The following is a 22,644-nucleotide window of genomic DNA, read 5'->3' as shown; positions in this document are numbered from 1 at the left end:
TGCTATGGAACTCACTCTTCTCTTATTTTTCTCAATTGTTTATTAGCAGTCAAGCAGGTAGACTGGTGACAACTATCCAGGTCAGCATCAGAGGAAATGCACAGGTATGCTAAACATGACAGCCAGGAGTGGTTCTCCTGGCTGTGGAAGTAATGATTGTTTACAGGGTTATTTTATAGAGGAATCAATAGTAGGAGGTTGTTGGAGATTTTAAAATTAGCTCACTAACATTCTGAAACAACATAATGTATTATTTGAGCATATCTACCATGTACTTCCATCAGACTGTGAGTTCCTTAAGAGTGATGTTATTTGCCTTTCTATGTACTCCCAGTGGTCAGCGCAGTGGCTGATATATAATAGCTGTTTAATAAAAGTTCATTGACTGACTGACTGTATCATCCAAATTTTAAGCCTGAAAAAGTTTTGATTTCCCACTATTATGTCTGTAGTGCTCTGGAGAGTTCTTTCAACTAGACTGGATACCCAGAGGTCATGTTATGTCTGAATTTGTGTGCCCTTGAGGAAACAGCAAAATAGGTGTGACATTAATTGTTTATTTCTAGAGTTGTGGGAATAACTAGTGTGAAGATTTAGGCTCTGATGACACCAGGAAAATGCACAATTGACGGTTAAACAGTCTTGATTCATTAAAAACTGTCTGACACATTCTGGCCCAAATGATGCCCTTCTCCTCTTCCTATTCCCCACCATCTTAGTCCTGTGAATGTGTTTTTTCTGCCCTATCACACTAGGAATGCCCCAAAGGCAAGTACTTCATCTCCTTCCCCTATCTTGATTTCCCTTCAATGTCCAAAACCCAGTCTCTGTCCATATCTCAGAGACATACCGCACAGGAGGTGGCCTGACTGCTAGGGGAAAAGAAAAAAGCATTCATTAAATATTATTGAATGTTAACAGCTGGCCAGATGAGGGATTGAAATGGTGCCAATGAAGGGAGGTTAATGGCACTGTAAGACTATTTTCAGTGGGTATTGGTGTACTTTTTTAGAGACAAATAGAGCTTCTTAGATGTTTGCGTTCGTCTAAGTTCAGAAGGGTGGTAGCAACAATCATTCTTCAAGTCCTACCCCTAACCTTGCTGTGTATGACATCACATGAAATAATGTCAATCTTTAAAAAGTCCAGTTTAATAGCTTAGCATTATGGAAATTTGCCCAGTCTAATGAACAGAAGTACAAACCTCATCACAAGAAAGCAGATATTAGCATAGTACTCGGCTCTTAGCCAGCACTAAAATTCTTGCTGATTGATTTACTGATCATTTAAACCAGAAAAACGTAAAAGAAAAGATGGAGGGCTGAACAGTATCTTCAAGAATAGTAAAACTCTAGAGAGACACAAGCAAGAGAAAATGGTCTGGCATAGCAGAAGGGTGGATACAAATTAGATAGCAAAGATGACCAGAGTTTATAGTAGCAGAACTTGTGCCAGTCCTTGGCCAGAGTTTTTTATTTTCTAGGTTTGTAGCATTCCATGATTACTGAAGAGGGTGGGAGTACAGTGTGAGGGGGTTGTATTTTTCCACAAAATTCATAAGTGGAAATTTCCAAGCCAAAATATATATTTAATAATAATAGTTAACCTTGACATTAAGCTTTAAAATTCTCAAAGCGCTTCACAAAGATAATCTCATTTGATCATCATAACGACCCTAAGAGGTAAATGTGATTGTTATTTCCATTTTACAAATGAGGGAACCTGGGGCTGAGACTAAGTGACTTCTCCAGAATCAAACAGTTACTCAATATGAGGCAGGTTTGCCTCATCACATAATGCTGTAGGAGAAACGTTCATATTTACATTAATGAAAGTGGAAAGGGAATGTTTAGGACCATAGTCAGTAACAAAATTAATCTGTCCAGAAAAGTCCTTTTTTCTGACCTTTCTGCTCTGTTGTTTCTAGGAGCTCCTTCCAGAGGGCAGTGACCTCATTAATTCGGGCAGTCACATTATCAGAGGCATAGTGGTTGCTGTCAATCATCTCTTGGCCAGTTTTCTCCAGGTTGTTGAGGAGAGCTTCATTAGCCATCAGCTCCTCTTGAAATACTTGTTGCTTTTGAACTCTGCTCTTTAGGTTCTGTGAGTCCTAGGGGAAAGAGGGACACCAAAATGAAGTGTCAGAGGAGGAAGTGAGACCCTGGGAGCAGAAGAGAAGGTTTAGTACTTGGAGGATATTACTCTTGAAAAATCTGATCTTAGAAATGAACAAATGGTGAGTTGTTCTAATATTCCTAACTGCCTATTTAGCCATGACCTCTTAAGCCACCCCTCTTCCACAACTATATCTCCCCCCCTTTATATATGCAATGATGATGGAAAGACAAATATAAAGGTAATATCCCAGAAACAGAGGTACATACTAGAAAGATGATAGGATAAGAGGCTGGAGGTAGTAAAACTGCTTAGTGTGGTTGTTGCAATAGACTAGGTGATGGTCGATGATATGGTTATACCAGGAGTGGGTATATGAGAGTCAATAGCCTTTGATTGGTTGTGGGATGTGAGTGAGACAGAACAATCAAAAAAGATGAATTATTGAGTCTGTGTGGCCAAGAGGATGACAGTGTCACTAACAAAAATAAAGATGTAGTGCTCATTGATTGAATGGCTAAACAAATTGTCATACGTGAATGTAATGAAATATTTCTGCACTATAAGAATATGAATATGAAGGACACTGAAAAGAAAAGCATGGAGAAACATATGAATTGCTGTAAAGTGAAGTCAATAGCACCAAGAAAACAATATGTACAATAACTGCAGATATAAATAAAAAGAAGAGTGGCAAGCTAGCAAACAGATGAATACTATACAACCATAATAACTACTCTTGGTACCAAAGAAGACAAAAGACCTCTCTTTCTTCTTTGCAGAACTATGGACTGTGAGTATGGAACGTTTCTTGAATAGACTGAATATATGTTGGTTCATTTTGTTGAACTGCTTTTTCCCTCCTTTTTATATGATCTTAGTATTTGGGGGTGGTGATGGGAGTACAGATATTCAATATATATAGAAGTGAAAATTATGTAGAAACAAAGTGTATTAATAAAAATTAAAAAGAAAAACAGAATAGACAAGTTTAATTTGGGACCTAAGTTTGAGGTATCAACAGGACCTCTAAGTAAAATTGTCGGCATCTCTATGCATGCAATTGAAGTGAAGGACTGGAGTTCTAGGGAAAGATTGAATCTAGAGGGACAGACTTTAGAGTGATATATTTAAAAGTGGTAACTGAGGGCATTTTCAAAAGAAAAAAGAAAGCCAAGGATAGAGCTTTGACAGATGTCTGCATTTAAGAGGCAAGAGAATGAGGAATCTATGAAGAGACTAGGAATGAGCTGTAAGACTAGGGGTGAAATAGAGTCCTAGAGGCAAAGGGATAAGAAAAAATCAAGAATACCAAATAATTTATTCCCCTATGAATTCAGTTTCCCAGTCTGTAAAATGCGGATGAGTTCTAAACTCTTTTGCAACTCTAAAATTTCTTTTTATAAATTTTCTTTTAGTCTTGACTACAGTTGGCCTATTTATGTATCCCAGATTCCAAACTCTTCATATTAGAATCCTCATCAAAGAATGTAGATACATCACTCCTTAACATGAGACTAAGTGACCAAGAGGACATGACAAAAGACACAGATCTAAGAATGTGCCCAAGAAACATATAGAAGCATCACTTCCCATCATCTCCAAACTCTACTTTGGATGAGGGATGGGAAGGATAGGATCAAGACTATTAAAGACAACTGAAATTGGACTCTTTGCCCACCTTGTAATCCTCATCATCTGCTAATTTTTTCTTCTTATTGATCCAGTTCTTTAGGTCATCAGAGTCTTGGTAGAGCTGCTGCAGAAGCAGGGCATCTTCCAGTTGCCTTCGCCTGGCAGCAGCCCGGGCACGGAGGGCATCTCGTCGTGCCAAAAGCTACAAATAATCACAGATGACTTTGCTATCAACAGAACCACAAAGACTATGCAAAAACACCAGTAGCACCCACCACTCCAGCCTCAGTGCTCACTACACAGTTAAACCCTTGAAATTTAAAAAAAAAACAAAAAAAACCCATGTCTAAAGAACACACAGACATACCCCATCCCGGATCTCAGCGATGTTCTCTGAATCATAATGGTCATTGTCAATCAGTTTGGTTGCTGTCTTGTCCAGTGTCTGGAGAGAGAAAGGAAAGGGGGAGTGAGAGAGCGAGAGAGAGAATGGATTCTCCAGTTATCAGAGTAAAGTGCTTTGAAAGGAAACTTTTCAAGGATCATATTATCTAGATGGAGGTGACATTGCCCATGGCATTCCTGAGAGTAATGGTTAAAAATTAGAGATTACTTGCCAATCTTATCTCTCTTTTTAATCAGGAGGGGGGAAAGTAGCAATGATGAATAAACAGCTATGGCACAAGGCATAGAACACCAGGTTTAGAGTCAAGAAGACCTGGGTTCAAATCCACGCTCAGGCTTTTGCTAGTTAAGTGACCCTGGACACATTTAATATCTGTTTAGCTCAATTTTTTCATCTGTAAAATGGGGATAATAATAGCACCTGCCTCCTAGGATTTTTGTGAAGTTAAATGAGAAAATAATTGTAAGGCATTTAATATAGTACCTGGAACATAAGTACCAAATAAATATTAGTTATTATTATTATTACTGTTTGTGGATAGAGACAGTGGTCCCACCCACAGGGATAACTGAGAGGTAAGCATTACCGATACAAGATACATATTGAAGAAGACTGACTGATGATGAGGCAGAAGCCCTATCTTGTCTTTGAGGTGGTTTTTAATTATTTTTAAAACTTTAGAAAAATTCTAATAACCAAAAAATATACAGTTGACTAAAATCATGAGGCTGTTGTTTTGATCTAAACAGACTTTTGCTAAAATCTTTTTTCAAAACCCTTACATTCTATATTAGAATCAATACTGTGTATTGGTTCTAAGGCAGAAGTTAAGGGTTTTAAAAAAATATTGATGCCAGCGCTGGGTTCTACAATTTGAATGGAATTGGGAAAACTTGGGGAGATGGCAGAGTATCAATAAGAGTTAAAAACTATAAAATATTCAATGACATTCAACAAATATTTATCAAATATCTACTATGTACTAGAAGTTGTACTAAATATTGGGGATACAAACATAATTCCTCCCTTCAAGGAGTTTACATTTTACTAGAGAAAAATATGTACAGATAAGTAAATAGGCACAACTTGGAAATCCAGATATCATTCTGAGGATTTTTTTAAAAGAATTATTCAGATCATAGAAGAGAAAGTAGGAGATAAACTATATATTGGTCTTTAAATACATGAGGAAGATTGGGAAACACTGCTCACTATCTTTACTGAACTCAAGAAAAGGAGAATTTATGCATTGCAGGAGAAAGGATTTAATAGTTATCAGGAAAGACTTCTTGGTAGTGAGGTTGTCAGAAACTAGAAAGGATAAGAAAGAGGAAGTATGAGATCATCCCTTCCAGAACATACTTGCCTAAGAATCTTTAACTTCATATGTTTGACATATAATAGTAATCCTGCCTGGAAACAGCAAGACAGAAGAGAAGGTCTCTCCTCCCTCAGAGTTCCCTGTCTAAACTCGAGAGTCAGTACTTACTGTAATTTTCTCCTCCTGGGCACCAAAGGCTTCCTCAAAGTCATCGTGCTTCTGAAGAAGGGCTTCTACACTGCCCAGAGAGTTCCCCAAGTCCTCATTCTCTAAGAAGGCCTAGAGACAGAATACCAATAGAAACCCATGATATTCAGGTGGGAACCAGACTCCCAAGACAATCAACCAAAGCAAATCAGAAAGGCATCATTCATCCCTGCCTTCCCATCTTTAAAGAACCAGGCATTCCCAAGCCCTTTCTGCCTCAGTCCTCTCCACTAATCTAAGGACTTCCCATCTTTTTATACCTGCCACACAATACTCCCTGCTCTGTGAAGTCTTCTTTGTTTGCTCTTGTGAAGTCTTTCTAGTTGCTCTTCTAACACCTTGTCTATCCCCATCCCTGTCCATTAAAGCATTGTATGCATTTATGCCTTTGGGTTTTGTGTCTTTTTCATCATCTCTTTTCTGACACCACAAATGAGTTATATGTCCCCATAGTGGGTAGCTTTGGATAGTCTCCTCTCCAGGACAGCTTAGGTGGACCATCCTTTCTCCTTACCTCCTGTCTGCTCATCCAACTGTCCACTTGCTCACTATCTCGATAGAAGAGGTGTAGGTCCAGGCACTGCTCATACTGATGACGACGTCTCTCCCATAATTCCAGCAGGGCAGCATGATCATTGTCAAGAGAAGTCATCTTTGAGGAGTAGGGAGAACAGGTCAGTTGGATGGGGGCAAGGAGTTTGTTGAGTTAAGGTCTATGATTGCTCAACTGAGTCCCCTGATCTCTCTTGGTGGTGATGGCAGCATGGTGTCATGAAAATATGATGAAGACTAGAAATTGCAAGGAGCAAATTCCTAGCTGTATGACCCTTGCTAAGTCACTTTACTTCTCTCATCTGTAAAATGGGGATAATAATAGCATCTACCCCACAGAGTTGTTAGAGGATCAAATGAAATGACATATAGAGGCTGCTTCACAAACCTTAAAGCATCATATAAATGTTGGATATTATGATTATTATTCTGTCTGAACTAACTCACTCAGCAACTTTTCTCTCACTGAATAAAGCAGATGAATCTCCTCATTTCCAGTCCCAGCAGGAGTCATATTTCTGCAGTTAGTAGGTAGTAGGCTATAAGCTTCAAAATAAGATGGATCCTCAGACTAAATGAAAGATTGGGAAGCCAGGAGCAGCATGGTATAATGGAAATCAGAATATTTTGAATAAGAGCACTTAAATTTTTACCCCAGTTCTGCCTAGATGACCTTTGACAATTTATCTCTCTGGGGTCTCATTTAAAGAAGGAGGGAGGATTTCAGGTTCTCTAAGTTCTTTCAAGCTTCATACAGAAAATCTAAGAATTACCTAATGAGGAAGATTTTAGAACACTAAACTGACAGGTGAGACAGAAAATGTGGGAATTCCATGCTGGAGGTCTTTGGTAATGACCAAGCTCATGTCTTTCATAGGTTGACTGCAGCAGCCTTGCTCATCAGAGAATTTTGAAACTGGAAGGGACCTTAGAAATCATTTAGTCTCATAAAGGAGAATTTATCTAAATGTTCTCTTGGAGAATTTCCTTGTTTCAGGCTTTCAGTATTATTCTGAACTTTTGTTGGGGGCAAGGAGGAAGTAAAATACAAGTTCTTAAGAAGCCCATTTTACCTTTTCACGAACTTCTTCAGAAGCCTCATGGTCAGCATCCAACAGATACTGGCCAGTCTCTGCAGCTGACTGAAATCGGTCTTCATAGGAATCAATTTCATGCTGTGATTACAAAACAAAATATGCTCAAGTTGAAGTCAGAAAGATTTTTGTTTTTATAACACAGAGAAATGGGAAACACTGACTGGTATTCAAAGGAGGCTTTGGAATCTTGTTGGTAGAGATTTTTAAATAGATAGAGCCTCATTACATGATCCACTTGCTTGGTTCTTGTCTAGTCTGGGAGTTGGCAAACAATGGCCTTGGCACCAAATATTGATTGTGTATGGCCTGGGAGCCAAGAATGGTTTTTACATTTTTAAGCTTACAAGCTATATGGAAACAAGTGATGAGTCAGATTTGATCATCAAGTCATCATTTGCTGACTGTCATCCTATCAAAACATTATTTTGAACAGTCAGTTCAAACTGGGATAGAGGGGATAGCTAGGTGCCTCAGTGGATAGAGATCCAGGCATAAAGACAAGAAGTCCTGGGTTCAAATTTGACCTCAGATACTTTCTAGCTGTGTGACCCTGGGAAAGTCACTTAACCCCTATTGCCTAGCCCTTCCTGCTCTTCTGTCTTGGAACCAAAACACAGTAGTGATTCTCAAATGGAAGGTAAGAATTAAAAAAAAAACTTGTACAGAGACTTTATACAAATAATTAGAGTAATTTGAATGCCAGAATAGGAGGGGTCAATGATTAGAAACTCCTGATCCCCAATATTTTCAGCATCAGTCCAGGATCAAGGTAACTATAGGCTCCTGTAGCATTCTTATGATTTTGAATTTTATTTCACTATTTGTAATGCTAACAGGTCACATATAAAGCTTTGTGATAATAGAAGCTAACCACAATATCTGATATTATTCAGAGACTAATGATAAGGACTCTTCTCATCTTCAATTTATTATCTCCTTGAAGAAAGTGACTCATAATGGTCTGAATCATCACTGATTCAGAGCTGAGGTTGTGGACAGTGTGTTCTTGGCCATGAACTAAAAATGTGAGAGAAGAGTGGTCAAGCCGATCGCTGTGGGTTTTAAAAATGGAGGGAGGGATTTCTTCTGGTCCCTGACAAGGTCTGCACAGGTGTGGCCATATCACTCTCCTGTTTAAAAACCTTTACTGGCAGAGAGCTGGACCCAAAGTCAGGAGAACCTGGGTTCAAATCTGTCCTCAGGTACTTCCTAGCTGTTAGACCGTGGGCAAAGTCACTTAACTTCCACTGCCTAGCCTTTACCTCTCCTCTCTGTCTTACAATTGATAATACTAAGAAGGTAAGGATTTAAAAAGAACTTCAGTAGCTCCCTAATGGATAAAGTATAGTTTATGCAGATATGGATATTATATTTAATGAATAAAGTATACTTAACCAGAAGTTCCCTCCACCTCAATCTTTCTCTAATTTGTCTTTAACATTTTATTTCACTTTATATTCCTTATTTTATTCGATGTTCTGCCAGATTGGTGTTAACTGTTTCTTGTGGTCCTCATGCAGGTTCCTACCTTCATGCATCCAGGAAACTGTCCTCCATACCTAAAATATACTTCCTCCTCATCTCTGCCTTCAAGGTCCAGTCCAGGTACTACATCCTCTTTTATTGTTTGATTTTTTTTTACCTTTTTCTTTGTTTTTATAGCCTCAGCACAATGTCTTGCTCTTAATAGTTGCTTTAATAAATGTTTATTGGCTGATTGCTCTCCTCTGTGAAGACTATCTTAGTCCCATTGGACAAAAGATATTCCTTAGATATTCCTCAGCTATTCCTTAAATACTTGGTCTCCTTTGTCCCTATCGTATTTTTTGTCTGTTTCCCCAGGGTTTCCTATGGTGGGCTCTTCTTTCCTAGTTGTCCTAAGCACCCAGTTTATAAGAGAGGGCTTCACTTGAAAGAGGTGTGAAATGTGTGATTTTGATTGATAACTAATAAATTCTTTGGGCTCAAGCTGTTTGCTGATCATGATGTCCTCATAAGTCCTGCTGAGGAATGAATTGTGAAAAGGAACAGGTCCTGGGAAAGGCATGCCATACCTTATGCTGTTGGTGCCTGTCTAACAGGGCTTCCCCACCTGCCACATCTGTTGGCAGCTCATCAGCATTGATAAGGGCTGTTTTCTCTCCCATCCAGCCTGTGAGTTCATCAAAGTCAGAGAGGAAGCGTTGGTACCTGAGAAAAGGAGAAGACAAAAGAGAGGGGAGGAGAGAGGTGGTCAGTCTACCTAGCTAATTAGGGCACTTGAGAAGAAGAAAAACACCCAATGTTCTTAAATTTAGGGAACAGGAGGTAACTCTATATATTTCCTGATCAGAGGGTTTGGGGATACTAAAAGAGACAGTCAAAAGATGATGAGGTGTATTCTCTGTCCCTGAAGATCAAAGGTCAAAAAATCAGATCTTCCTTCAACTTGAAGTAAACATTTTCTCAGCGAAGTGTCATTGAATTTTTCATATGGAAAAAAATAATCAGAAAGTTCAAATGACTTACTCAATATCCTACAGTAAGTGAAAAGCAAAACTTATGAGCAAATTATCTTGTTCTGTAGGTGGGTTATATACTTGGTGAATTGTCACAACACATTTTTTAAAACTCATTTATGTTTTTACCTCATGCCCAGGAAACTACTGAGTTGCTTTTCATTTCTCATCAACGAATACAGTGTTTTGCTCAAAGATGCTCAGAAGTATTTGTCTTTTGGTTGCCTTTTGTTCAGGTAATGCCATCTCATTTGTATCATTGTCTAAGGCAGTGATTCCCAAAGTGGGCACTACCACCCCTTGGTGGGTGCTGCAGTGATCCAGAGGAGAGGTGATGGCCACAGGTGCATTTATCTTTCCTATAAATTGCTATTAAATTTTTAAAAAATTAATTTCCAGGAGGATAAATAATATTTTTTCTGGAAAGGGGACAGTAGGCCAAAAAAAATTGGGAACTATTGGTCTAAGGAAAACATCTAGGAATATGAATCTATGCAAAATTTATTCCAGAGCTAAATATAAATTATATTTTTGTTTCAAATTATCTTGTGGTCTCTAGTAGATTTCACTGAGTTGACTGTGGAACCCCTGACTTTGTATTTATTGACAATATCTCATGTTCTCTATATTAGTGCAGAGCATAGTGGAGAACTGACTTTTCGTCACCATTCCACTACTAACTAGCTTTATAACTTCAAGAACGTTATTTAAATTGACTTGCCTCACTTTCCTCATCTATAAAATATAGATAATATACACCTCTCTGCCTCACCCAATACAAGGGTTATTGGGAGATAAAATACAAAACCTGACTTGAAAGCATTTTACAAAATTAAAAGTACTTTATTATTATGAATGATTAATTAGATTAACTTTGTTTTAACAATATAAACGTTACTGGCCATCTTCTATTAATAAAAATAATTAGAAAAACCACCTTCCAGAATTGTTGCCAATATGTTGTAAATCAAAACATTTATAAACTGTTTAACTACACGCAATAAACCATAGGATCTTACATCTAGAGCTAGAAGGGACCTAATGGGCTCTTTGGCTCATAGTTTAGAACTGGAAGGAAGCTTAGAGGTTAATGAGAATAATGTCCTCATTTTAGGCATAAAAAACTTGGGCTATCTCATTTATATGGAAACTGACATATATAATATGTAGTTATATATATAGAGGTACATACCTATATATAACCATATATACAGAAATATATATTTATATATACCTTATCTATTTATCTATCTACTTATATCTATATAAATATAAATACTACACATACAGATTATAATGCAGGATTGATGCAAGATCTCTTGCATTTGCAAAATCACCCGAAGCAATCCTGGCAGTTAGGGGAACAGAATGTTGACCCAGCAAGTCCCTGGTCTCAAGAAAAGACCATTGGAGGTGGGATTATAAATATCCCTGGAGAACCAACCTGGGGGGCATCAATCCTGCATTACAAGTTTTTATTCTTGCAAGTAGGATAGCCCAATCTCATATAGATAGGTATATAGATTTTTCTCTACATTTAATAAAACAGGGTATGTAATACTATTCACACATGTATATATACACATTCATACATGCATATGTATGTGTGCACACATATATACATACACATATTGCATGTACATATAAATATATTATGTGTATCTCTATGTGCTACAGATATATATATATATTTATAGATTATATTAATATAACATAATACACATGCACACTATACACACACACACATACAATTCAGTGAATATTGAGAGTGAATATCTATTGAGAACAAAAAACCTAATCTTCCTAATTTTGGGTAAATCTCCAAAGTGTTTCTCTAACGAAAGGCAACACTTCCACTCCTCCCTTCAATTGGCAAGTCTCAGTTCCTTCTTATAATTTTTACCATTTTTCCTCTCTCCTGTTGAACTTAAGCACACTTATCTTCCCTTCCCTCTCCCCAGACCTGGGAGTGAGTGGCTCAGCAATGAGTTTGTTCCTACCAGTATGAAGCCTGAAGCTTGGCGTGTCTTTTGGTGGCTAGAGCCCGGATTTGCGCCCAGTTGAAGGAGAGTTCTTCTTTCTTCTCCTGGATCTCAGGTGCATCTGAGGGATGGGAGACCTGTAGCTTGTCTGCCTTAGCACACAGCTCTTTCACCTTTAAGATGGAAAACAAATTTCAGTACTCAGCTAGAGCCCTTGACAAAAATGATTAATTATCTCCCTCCAATAGGCAAATTCAATATCTGTGACAGTATAAGGAACCTTTGAGATCATTTTATCCAATCCCACCTTCCTCATTTTATAGACAAGGAAACTGAGGTCCATCCAGAGTGAAGTGATTTGTCTAAATCTAAAAAGACAGTGAGTGGCAAAGCTGGGATCTGAACCCAGCTTCCCAGGCTCCAAACTTTTACTTCTGCCACTAAATGATTCTGCCAGATGAAGTTTCCAGGAGTGGATGTTCTAAAGGAAAATTTCAGGAGAATTATGACTTCCCTGTCATTTTCTCTTTTATTTGTTTTATTTATATTATTTATATTTCTCACTATTTTCTTCTTATTTACTCTGGAGGGGTTTTGAATATAAGCCCCCATTAGACTCAATAGTAGTCACAATCTGCTTATGGTCAAGGGAGTAATTCTGGATTCCCCAAATGAACATAGACACAGAGAGGGACAACTCTAAGGAGAGGGTCAAAGACTTAGAAGCAGGTCATGAAAGGGGAATGGCAAGTGTAGCTTTTTCTGCAGACTGAGGCATTCAGCATGAAATGACATTAGTGATTGCTGGAGTTGAGAAAGTATTAAGCAATCCTTGACCAGTCAATCCTTGACCACTTCCTAGAAAACGTATACTCAGCATTAAATGACATTAATGATTGCTAGGTTTGGGGAGTTATTAAGCTATCCTTGACCAGTTTCTGGAATACTTATACTCAGCATTAAATGGCATTAGTGATTGCTGGGGTTAGGGAATTATTAAGCAATTAAGGAATCCTTGGCTAGGCTCTAGAATATCTATGCTTCTGGTTTGCCTAGGTAAAAGATAAAGGAATTAGCAATATCCAGCCTGGGGGAAAAAAAAGCTTCGAAAGGGGTTAAATAATGGATTTCCAGTGTTGTATTTGGGGTCAGGGGTTGTCATCAGTAGGACCAAAAGAAACAGAAAATAGCTGTATCAGCAAGAGTCTGTGTTAGCTATAGCAAAGGCTTATTGAGGCTGTGGGAGCTGTTAGTTACTGGAAGCAGATACTGATGAAAATTTTCTATCTGTCCTTTTTATATGCAGGAGAATTTCTCAATCGTCCATGGTGATTTAGTTGTATTTTGTCCTGGAAAAAAGGTAAATGCTTAAGATAATTCTCATCTTGAGAAGTCAGCCATTCCTGGTGCCCACCTTGTCTTCCATGACAGCTAGGTTCCTTTCCAACCCTTTGTGATTGTGGAACAGGGCTTCAGAGGTAACCAGATCTTTGCCAAAGTCTTCTGAGGTAAGAAGAGGCTCCTTCTCCTTGATCCACTGGATAGCTTCAGCCACATCCCTACCAGACACATAGATAAGATCCAAATTTGGAGGAGTTCAGGGAAACTAGGAGAACATCATTACTGCCATAGAGAACCAGAAGAGAGCACGATTGCCAGCATAGGACCTTGCCCTCCCTGGCACTAAACTACATGCTGAGAAGTAGTCACTGGGACATTGGTCACATTGTCTGCAGTCTCCAAGACCAATAAACTGGCATCACCATCAGCATCGTTTCACCAATATCAACTACAGTGGTTCAGAGTGTGTTCTTCCTGACTTAGCGGTCTATCTCTGACCTTGGATTATTGCTGTAAACTCCTTTCCTGGTTCTTGCTTTAGCCCTTTGGATTTGGTAAGCTCATGATCTCAGGCAGGAATATTCAAAGCACTATTTACTCTCTTTGATCAAAGCTTAGATCCTCCTCTTACCTGAGGGAGTCATTTTCAAGGGTCCTATTCACTGACTCGGGATCACCAGTAAACATTGGGATTGGGATGGGAGGGAGCTGGGATTCATCCCCCAGCTCTTTTTTCAAAGGGGAAGTAGGAGAGGAGAGCTACAGGAAACAATGTCTTGAGGCTCATCTCTTTGATTTGATCACTGAGGAGATTGATCTCTGAATACACTCTCTAGAATTCTCCCTAAGTGGTACATGCCTTCCTTGCAGAAATGGAGGAATAAAAGCCCTTTATTTGGGTCATGCATTCAGGGACATCCCTGTGTCTTGAATCTGGAAGATTCTCTCTCCAAATCCCTCCTCACCCCTAATAAGCTTTCTACTATCAACACTTTAGCACCTTCATCCTCAATTCCTATCCCTGCAACTATACTTGGCACACCCATATTCAAATGCTCTAACTAAATTTTAATAATAAATCATATGTATATTATATAATAACATTTATCATAACAAACATAATTTATATTTTATATTATATTAGATATATATATTTAAATAGTGAATAAATACATTTTAAAATAATTAAAATTAAACAATCAACATGGAATAGGGAATCACATATTATTACAAAAGCCCCTAGCCCCAGAGGTCACACTACATGACAGAAGCCATGTGAGACTCCAGAGTCAATATATCAGTACCTGTTGAAGCGTTGCAGGTCAGCAGCATCAGACAAAGTTTCTCGCCTCTGGAGAGCTAAGCCCTGGAGACGCTGCCAATTGGTATTTACTTCATCCTGCTTTGTCTTGATTAGGTCCAGTTGTGGATGATCTTCCTTTGGAGACCAAAGCAATGCAGGAGTTAGGGGAGTACTGGAAGCAGATGAAATTTACCACAATGGGCATTTGGGTGTTTTCCCTCCAATATGTCATGAAGATATTTATCTGTGGAATGGTTCACCCTTACCTGGTGTGAGAGAGCTTCCTCCTCCTTTCCTCCTAGCTTTACTTCCACAGATTTTAATGCCAAAAATTTTTATCCAGTATCTTGGCTAACTGATAAACAAATGGACTACATCTCTGATTTTTGTTTCAAAACTCCACTCTGTTGTTGTCTTCCAACCTTCCTTCTGGAGAAAGGAATTCTCTGATAGTCTTTCTCTTCCTTCCTCTGTCTCTCCTTTCTCTGTCTCTCTTTGCCTCTCTGTCTCTGTCTCTCTCCCCTACTTCTCTCTCTCTGTTTCTGCCTGCCTGCCTGTCCACCTGTCTACCTGTCTGCCTGTCTGTCTACCTGTTTGTCTGTCTGATTCTCTCTCACCACTTATAAAATGGCCTCATCCTAGTTTAGCACATTCTCTCCTTGAGTATGTTACAGTGAAGGTGGCCATAAAGATCCAGCCCTAGTGATAAAGCTATATTCTCATTAACCTGTGTTCCTGTATTTGAGGTAATTCTGCACCAAGAAGAAGTAGAAGTCAATATTCTGTCTATGCAGATTAGGGTTAGTGACTAAACTTAAAATTTAATTGGTATAGAAATCTTCCAGGTGAGGGAACTCCCTCTGTTTAATTCTGGTCAGTACCTACAACTTATAGTCTTAAAGAACTGCCCATAGCACTGAGATGTTAAGTGAATTTCTAAGATCATACAGTCACTATGTATCAAAAGTACCAATGGACTTGAACCCAGGCCCTCTTGGTTCTGAAGTCAGCTCTCTATCCACTAAGCCAGATACTTTAAAAATTCAAAGAGCTGAATATAATAATTATAGAACATCAAGAAATGTTTCCCGATTGGAAAAAAATAAACTTTTCATTGGTCATCAGAACACATTGACTTCCATCCTGGACCTCTACTACACTTAATACAATCATCTTTGGCAAGTCTCTGATCAACAACAACATAGACAGACTAATACTCAGAAATAAGGGTTATCCTCTCTATAAAATGAGATGATAGGACAGTACTAGATAAACACCTTAAAGTTATTTCTACATAGCTAATCAATGCTGGATTAGTTATATACTTATACGGTTCCCAAACTTTTTTGGCCTACTGCTCCCTTTCCAGAAAAAATATTACTCATCCCCCTGGAAATTAATTTTTAAAAATTTTAATAGCAATTAATAGGAAAGATAAAGGCACCTGTGGCCATCACTCTGGATCACCAGGGGGTGGTGGCGCCCACTTTGTGAATCACTGCTATATACTAAAAATGTTTAGTCTACCTTCCTCCTGTTACTCAGAAAACTTACACTCAACCTGTGAATGACATTAGTATGAATTCTCCGTTTATTATTAGCCCTCATAATAGAAGGAAAATCTCTTTTCCTTAGAAAACAAAAAAAGTACGTTTCACTCCAAAATCAAACAGGAATAGTTCCTCTGACTTTTTGTTTCTTCACATCTCAGTTTAATTCTGAGTAGGGAGAATCAAAAGACGGTGGTAAGGGAACCCTGTCCTCACCTGGTGGTATCCCTCATCCTTCCAAAAATCTGCAATGGGGACAGAGATGACAGGTGGCACCTATGCTCAGGGCCCTTTCTGAGGGACAATCACTCCTCTCTCTCCCTAGATGTGTTCCCTTCCACCCCTCAATTTCATTAATCCTGTCTTGTCCTGTTCCTTTTATTCACTATGTACACTGGACCTTCCCTTGGGACTGACTATATTTCCTGCTCCCATGTTACCTGGGCACACTGGTTGGCAAACTCATTCACTGCAACCACTCGCCCCTCACGAGCTGCTAGATCCACCTGGAACTCTTCAAATTTCTTATGCAAAACTTCAGCTCTCTCCCAGTCTTCACCCAGTTCTACAGATGTCACAATAGTTTCCTGGAGGGGTATAGAACCATTCAGAATATTCTCTATCAGATTTAGAGGATCTAGACAACAGAAATATCACATGTGAAGAAATTAAATATGAAGAATATAAAAAGAAGAGTCAAGGGGAATCCACTTAAAGGGGATTTAATTGTATATTAAAATGTAAAAATACATTGTTTTTTGTAAATTGTAAAAATGACATAAAATAAATTGTAAAAATACATTTTTACAAGGTATCAGTAATGCTATAGTAACAAAGGCACCCACCAAAAGGATAGACAAATCATTCAATCATGAAAGGATAAGGTTAGAGCTGAAAATGTTTGTCAGGCTCTTCCTGGAATAATTAAACATTTTCTTAGAGGCATACAGTATTGTGATAGGAGGGAGGAAATGAGTTTCTTAGACTCTCCATATATAAAATGGGGGTAGGAGAAAGGGTAGACTAGATCATCCCAATTTTTCAGCATCAAAGGAGTCATGAGTATAAGAAATTATATAGATTCTAATCGATTTCTTTGTGCTTTGAGATAAATCATTCCATATTTGTTGTCTTGTCTTCAGTTCTTATATATAATCAATCTTCAAAGCATTTATATTCTGGAATAAAGTAACTTCCCCATTCTCCCATTCCCCACTCCTGTCATTTCAACTCCCACAGTACTCACCCACCACCATTCTCTATCAGGCCTCTTCTGCCTCTATCACTTCCAGAAGTGAAACATTCCTTCCTGAAATCTGCCTTTGTCTCTATTATCTATCATTCAGTTGTTACTAGACCTAGGTAGCAGGTGAGCCATGGGCCAGTCTGCTTCTTACTTTGTCACTGATCCACTCAAGGATGTCAGCACACTCCTGTAAGTACTGCTGCAGTTTCAGAACCTGCAACAACCGAGCGCCCTTCTCCTTAGTCAGCTCTAAAAGCAAATCCCACAGTCTCTTCAGTTCTTCCAGATGTTCCTAGAGGAGAGAATCACAGAACCAAAGATGCATAATTAGAAGGAAACTCAGGGGTTATTGCATCCAACTCACCTCTGAGGAGGATCACCTTCTAAAGCATTTCCAATAACTGTTCACCTAGCCTCCATGGAAAGACCTCCAGAGATGGATTTGCTTCCCAGGGATCCCCTTTTTCTTCTTCAGTATAGCCTTTGTTTTCATATTCAATGTAACAAATATTTATGAAGTAGAGTATGCCAAGTACTGAGAATATTAAAACAAAAAAAGAGCTTACCCTCAAGGAGCTTATATTCTACTGGGGAAAAAATGGCCCTTTTTATGGAGTGGAAATTGGTTCCTTGAAAACCTTTACTCTGCTTCTACTTCTGTCCTCTAGGGATAAATAGCACAAGTCTTATCCTTCCAAATCAAACCTAAAGTCTTCTCTACAGATTATTCATCCTTAGTTCCTTCAACTGATTATACTATGACATAGTCTCTTGTACTCTCATCATCCTACTGCCATCTGTTGGACATACCTCTGAAGAATAGAAGAGGCTATAGGGAAGAAAATGGCAGACTGGTAATCTTTGCCCTGATTTGGTTTGCAATTTAGCAGGATTGCTGTTTGGTGTGGGGATAGGATAGAGAGATGAGGCTATTAGTGGTAGTTTTAAATTCAAAGGGCATTCACTTCCTGCCTAAACATAGATAGAATTCACTATTAGACCACTTCTAGGCACTAGAAGGTTACATAGAATCAGAGATTGGAAAAATAAAATGATAGATAGGAAGAAAAAGTATTCTCAATGGAAATCCTCAATGGAAAATTATCTTTTCTGGAATGCCTTCATATATATGTAATATTATTATATTTATGTATACATTTTCATATAAATATCTATAGTATAATATATTATAAATACAGTTGTATTAATATTAATATTTTATATTATATATAATTTGTATATACATAAAATATTGAAGGGAGTGATTCCTGAAATAGTGCTTGAATCTCAAAGGGATTGATTCAATATATGTGTATATACTGAATATATAACATATATATTCATATGATATTAATATATAATAATGATGTATTATTAAGTAATTAATTATACATGATATACTATCACATAATAAATATTATATATAAATCTTAATTCAAAGCTATATTTCAATAAAACATATGAAATATTGTGAATATATACATATATATTAAATCATTCCCTTCAAAATTCAAGTACTTTCTACATGAGTATATATAATCAGTTCTTTCAAGGATCACTTCTTTCAAGATTCAAGTACTTTCTAAATGATTTTATATTACTTTATGCATATATATTGAGTCACTTCTTTCAAGATTCAAATACCTTCTATATGATATCATCATCTGTTCAATTATATCTACATCTATAAATTATAATTAGAGTAGATAGATAAATGGATAGATACATGAGAGAGAAATGGGTGGATAGATAGATAGATAGATAGATAGATAGATAGATAGATAGATAGATAGATAGATAGATAGATAGAAAGATAGATAGATTCCATGATGAAGTTAATTGAATACTGAAAGTAGTGATTTGATGAGGTAGAGGTCAGGAGGATCTTTTCCACACAAGATTTAAGTACCTTCCCTCTACATCAAGCATTTCATGTTCCTTCCAACTTTTAATGTCTTCTCTTTACCCCTAAGAGTCTCAAATTTAAAAACTTATATTTATTTTGTACATGATGCTATATGCCCATGTTGTTTCCCCTGATAGAATGAAGATAAGCTCCTTGAGAAAGAGAGTTGTTTCATTTCCTATTTTATGGCCCCAAGACCTACTACAGTTCCTGGCAATGTAATAAGTACTTAAAAAGCACTTCTCGATTGACCAGTTGATTGATTCTGGAACTCCACTTCCAGCTATTCACCTTGGTGTCTTCATGAGCAAAATGTCCTTCAGCAAATCGAACTCTTCTGATTTCTTCCAGCTCTGGAATCACCCTAGATTTTGCTTGTACCTCAGCTTCAAAGGATTGATGTTTCTGATATTTCCCCTGTAGTTTGGAAGCCAAAGATGGTTAGAGCATTCTACATCCTAATCCCACTTCCCAGGATCCTCTAGAGATCATCGAAGTTCACCTTCATTCTGAGGTGAGTTGATTGCCAATGGATAAGGCTAAGGTATACACATTTTAGAATAAATGGACCCCTAGAGAAAGGGAATAATGAAAGGAAAGAGAAGAATATTCATAAAAAATGTTGCAAGAAGCACAAATACCAAATGTAAGGGAGTTTGTATGTGTGAGTGTGTGTTTTTGTGCCCATGTGCATACATGAATACATGAGTTTATATTTGTGTTCATTTTAAAGATATCAAAAAATCAAATAAAAAGTAAAGAATAAATTCAGACAAAAGACTTAAGGCCCCCTCGTACCTCTAAATATATGATTATGTAACGACCTATCCTTTTATAGTTCACCATAAAGAAAACACAGTCCTATACAAAAACATTACTTTAAAGACTTGCCTATGCTTCAAAGATCTGTGAATTAAACAGTGTATACATTTTCACCAATGTAGAACACTTCCTTCCGCCCCTCCCCTCTCCATTCATTAGTATGGAATTACTTTGTGAGTTACTATGACAAAACCATTTCCCTATGGCCAATTTCTGATAAAGAATTTCTCTAAAGTTAGTCAGAAAAGTCCCAAGATAATATACATCAGTTTCGGGCTGATTTGACAGCAACTGCTAAAGCTGCTTCTTCCCCTGTATAGATTTCAAGATGCCAAAAATCATCTTTTGGCCACAATGGAGATAAGAGCAACAATGGAAGAACTAAATAATCATAACCTTTTATTTGCTTATGCAAACTTTTCTGATCTCTTTATCATCTGTTCAGTTGTTCACTTTAAAAAATGGTCAGCTCAGTTTGTGTTATCATTTTGCCTAAGTGGTTTTATTCTTGAACAAATAATCCTCCACACCATTCCCAACAAGAAAATGAGACAAACAATTAAGTGATCTTCCTAGGGTCACCCATCTAGTAATGGTTTAAAGCCAGATTTGAACTCAGGAACACAAGTCCTCCTAAATTCAGGTCAGCACTCATATTCACTGTATCACCTACCTGCCCAGTACAGGACTAACTCTCTGGAAAACTGAATCCTGAAGGTAACCAAAGCTTCCCTGAGGTGGATGCAGTAATGAGACATTGAGTTTTGCCTCTATAGAACTTTACCCCAAACCCTATCTCCCGGTGATTTCACATGAGCTGTCATGAAAACTCACTCCTTGGAAGCTCTACTCTCTAGCCTAACATTAAGGGAATTTGCTAGGCCAATGGGCTATAACAAAGTTTACTATAATGTTTAGACCAAATGAACCTATCTCTTTTAACATCGCTCCTTCCTTCTAGTCTCACCTCTCTGGGGAGACAAATTTGGTAAAATTGGTAAAATGAGTGAGACTTGCATTTTTCTTTCCAGCTCACTTTTCTTCAGGCTCCTACTCCATTGGCTCTTTCTTCTTCCTTTATGACCCTCATCCTGACTCTATCCCAGAACCTGCTCTGGGGAGAAAAAAAATAAAAACCCAAAAACAATTAGGTAGAGTTTTCCAAGTGACCTGTATGTTAGTTGGGTCTTTGTAGTTTTCATCAGAAGCAATCTTGAGTTTCTCCAAGATCCATTTCTCCAGGTCATCTGCATCTCTCCTAAAAACCTGATAATGATAGGAATCTTCAAGCTTTTGACCACGTTCTGTAACAAGCTCTTTGAAGCGCTGGTACCGACTTAACACCTCTCGTCGTCTTCCCTGGATCTCTTCTGCTGTTTCCAGCACTTTAATTCCAGTGCTCTCCATTACCTAAAAGATTAAAAACTTCTGTCAATGGCTTGCTGAGAAATTTTTATTCTCCTTCCCATAATTTCTGCTCTACTTGGGACTCTGCCAAGATACATATTTCTTTTTCATTTCCTCTTCTTATGAATTAAACAAATATCAGCACATGTAAACACTATAAAAAGAATGACAAAAAAGAAATAGCTCCAAAAAGATATCCATTTTATGGCACATAAATTTTAAAGATATATATTAAACTTAACATCATAGTATCAAAAATGCTTTACATTTCCTTCTCACCTTCCTTTTTTCTCTCTTCTGTATATTTTTTAATGTTTTATTAATTTTAATTTTAATTTTTGTATTACTACCACTATCACTGCCTTCTCCTTCTCCCCATAGTAGATAATTATAATCAAGCAAAACAAATTCACTTATTACTTATTTTTAAATATATATATATATATGTCTTTGCACTTTGCCACATATTCTTTAGCCTATAACAATATTATAGTCCTTAACAACCTTCCAGTATGCCTATCACCTCTAAAACAAGTTTTCCTTCACCCCTATTTTAGCTACCATTTAGGCTAGTAGGATTGGATATGAGTCAGGAATGAGGGTTTTTATTGGCTCTGTTGTTTGTTCTCTGTGTGAATTTGAACAAGTCACTTAATCACTCTTACCCTCAGTTTCCTTCTTTGTAAAAAAAAAAAAGGATTGGATTATGCTATCTTTCAAGTCTATTTCAGGTCTGAAGCTATAACCCCATAATCTTACTTAAGCTTATTAGGGGACAAGTCTTTGGGGAAAGTCCAAATCAGCTCCACTAACTTTCTCAAAGTCTTGTCTCTGTTAACTAATAAGTATAATAAAATTCAACTAATTTCGCAAAATTATTTGGGAATAGTGAGAGGTCTGAGTTATACAAATCTTTAAAAGGAATGTAATTCTCTTGTTTAAAAGATTTAGAATAGCAATTGATTTCATAAGAGTATTTTCAAGAAGTGACTTGTCTAGATTTGCTTCAATGGATAAGAGTAGTTGAACATGTAAATATATATGTTCAAAATTATTTTTAAAATCTCTAGTTATAGGGATATTCAAAGTTATTTAATAATAAGATCTCAGAGTTCAGAGATCAGAGATCATACCATGATTCATTTTCGTATCTGCACTGCCTAGGACAGACACTTAGTAGGCTCTTTAAGAAATGCTAAGTTGAATACAATAACTTGTTTACACTACTAATTTGTTTAGTAATCCCTATTTTCAGA

At 37.4% G+C, this 22,644-nt stretch overlaps 1 protein-coding gene across 1 annotated transcript in view; it reads right to left on the bottom strand.

Moving 5' to 3' along the window:
• The window catches only part of SPTA1 (spectrin alpha, erythrocytic 1), a 129,166-nt gene extending 107,778 nt beyond the window's left edge, over positions 1-21,388 (bottom strand). The window contains exons 1-14 of the mRNA XM_044675009.1: positions 21,152-21,388; positions 19,451-19,576; positions 17,405-17,545; positions 16,448-16,594; positions 14,459-14,592; positions 13,228-13,372; positions 11,832-11,986; positions 9,388-9,523; positions 7,310-7,411; positions 6,199-6,336; positions 5,646-5,756; positions 4,118-4,195; positions 3,797-3,952; positions 1,906-2,110 (exon numbers count right to left, since the gene is read on the bottom strand). Of these exons, the coding sequence (XP_044530944.1) occupies positions 1,906-2,110; positions 3,797-3,952; positions 4,118-4,195; positions 5,646-5,756; positions 6,199-6,336; positions 7,310-7,411; positions 9,388-9,523; positions 11,832-11,986; positions 13,228-13,372; positions 14,459-14,592; positions 16,448-16,594; positions 17,405-17,545; positions 19,451-19,576; positions 21,152-21,388 (2,011 nt within the window). The remainder of the gene's footprint in view (positions 1-1,905; positions 2,111-3,796; positions 3,953-4,117; positions 4,196-5,645; positions 5,757-6,198; positions 6,337-7,309; positions 7,412-9,387; positions 9,524-11,831; positions 11,987-13,227; positions 13,373-14,458; positions 14,593-16,447; positions 16,595-17,404; positions 17,546-19,450; positions 19,577-21,151) is intronic.
• Positions 21,389-22,644: the final 1,256 nt, after the last annotated feature.

This window comes from Gracilinanus agilis, chromosome 4 (genome assembly GCF_016433145.1).
Source record: "Gracilinanus agilis isolate LMUSP501 chromosome 4, AgileGrace, whole genome shotgun sequence".
In the NCBI taxonomy this organism is placed as follows: domain Eukaryota; kingdom Metazoa; phylum Chordata; class Mammalia; order Didelphimorphia; family Didelphidae; genus Gracilinanus; species Gracilinanus agilis.
Note: the sequence above shows the minus strand (reverse complement) of the source record. Positions and strands in the feature narration are given on the sequence as shown.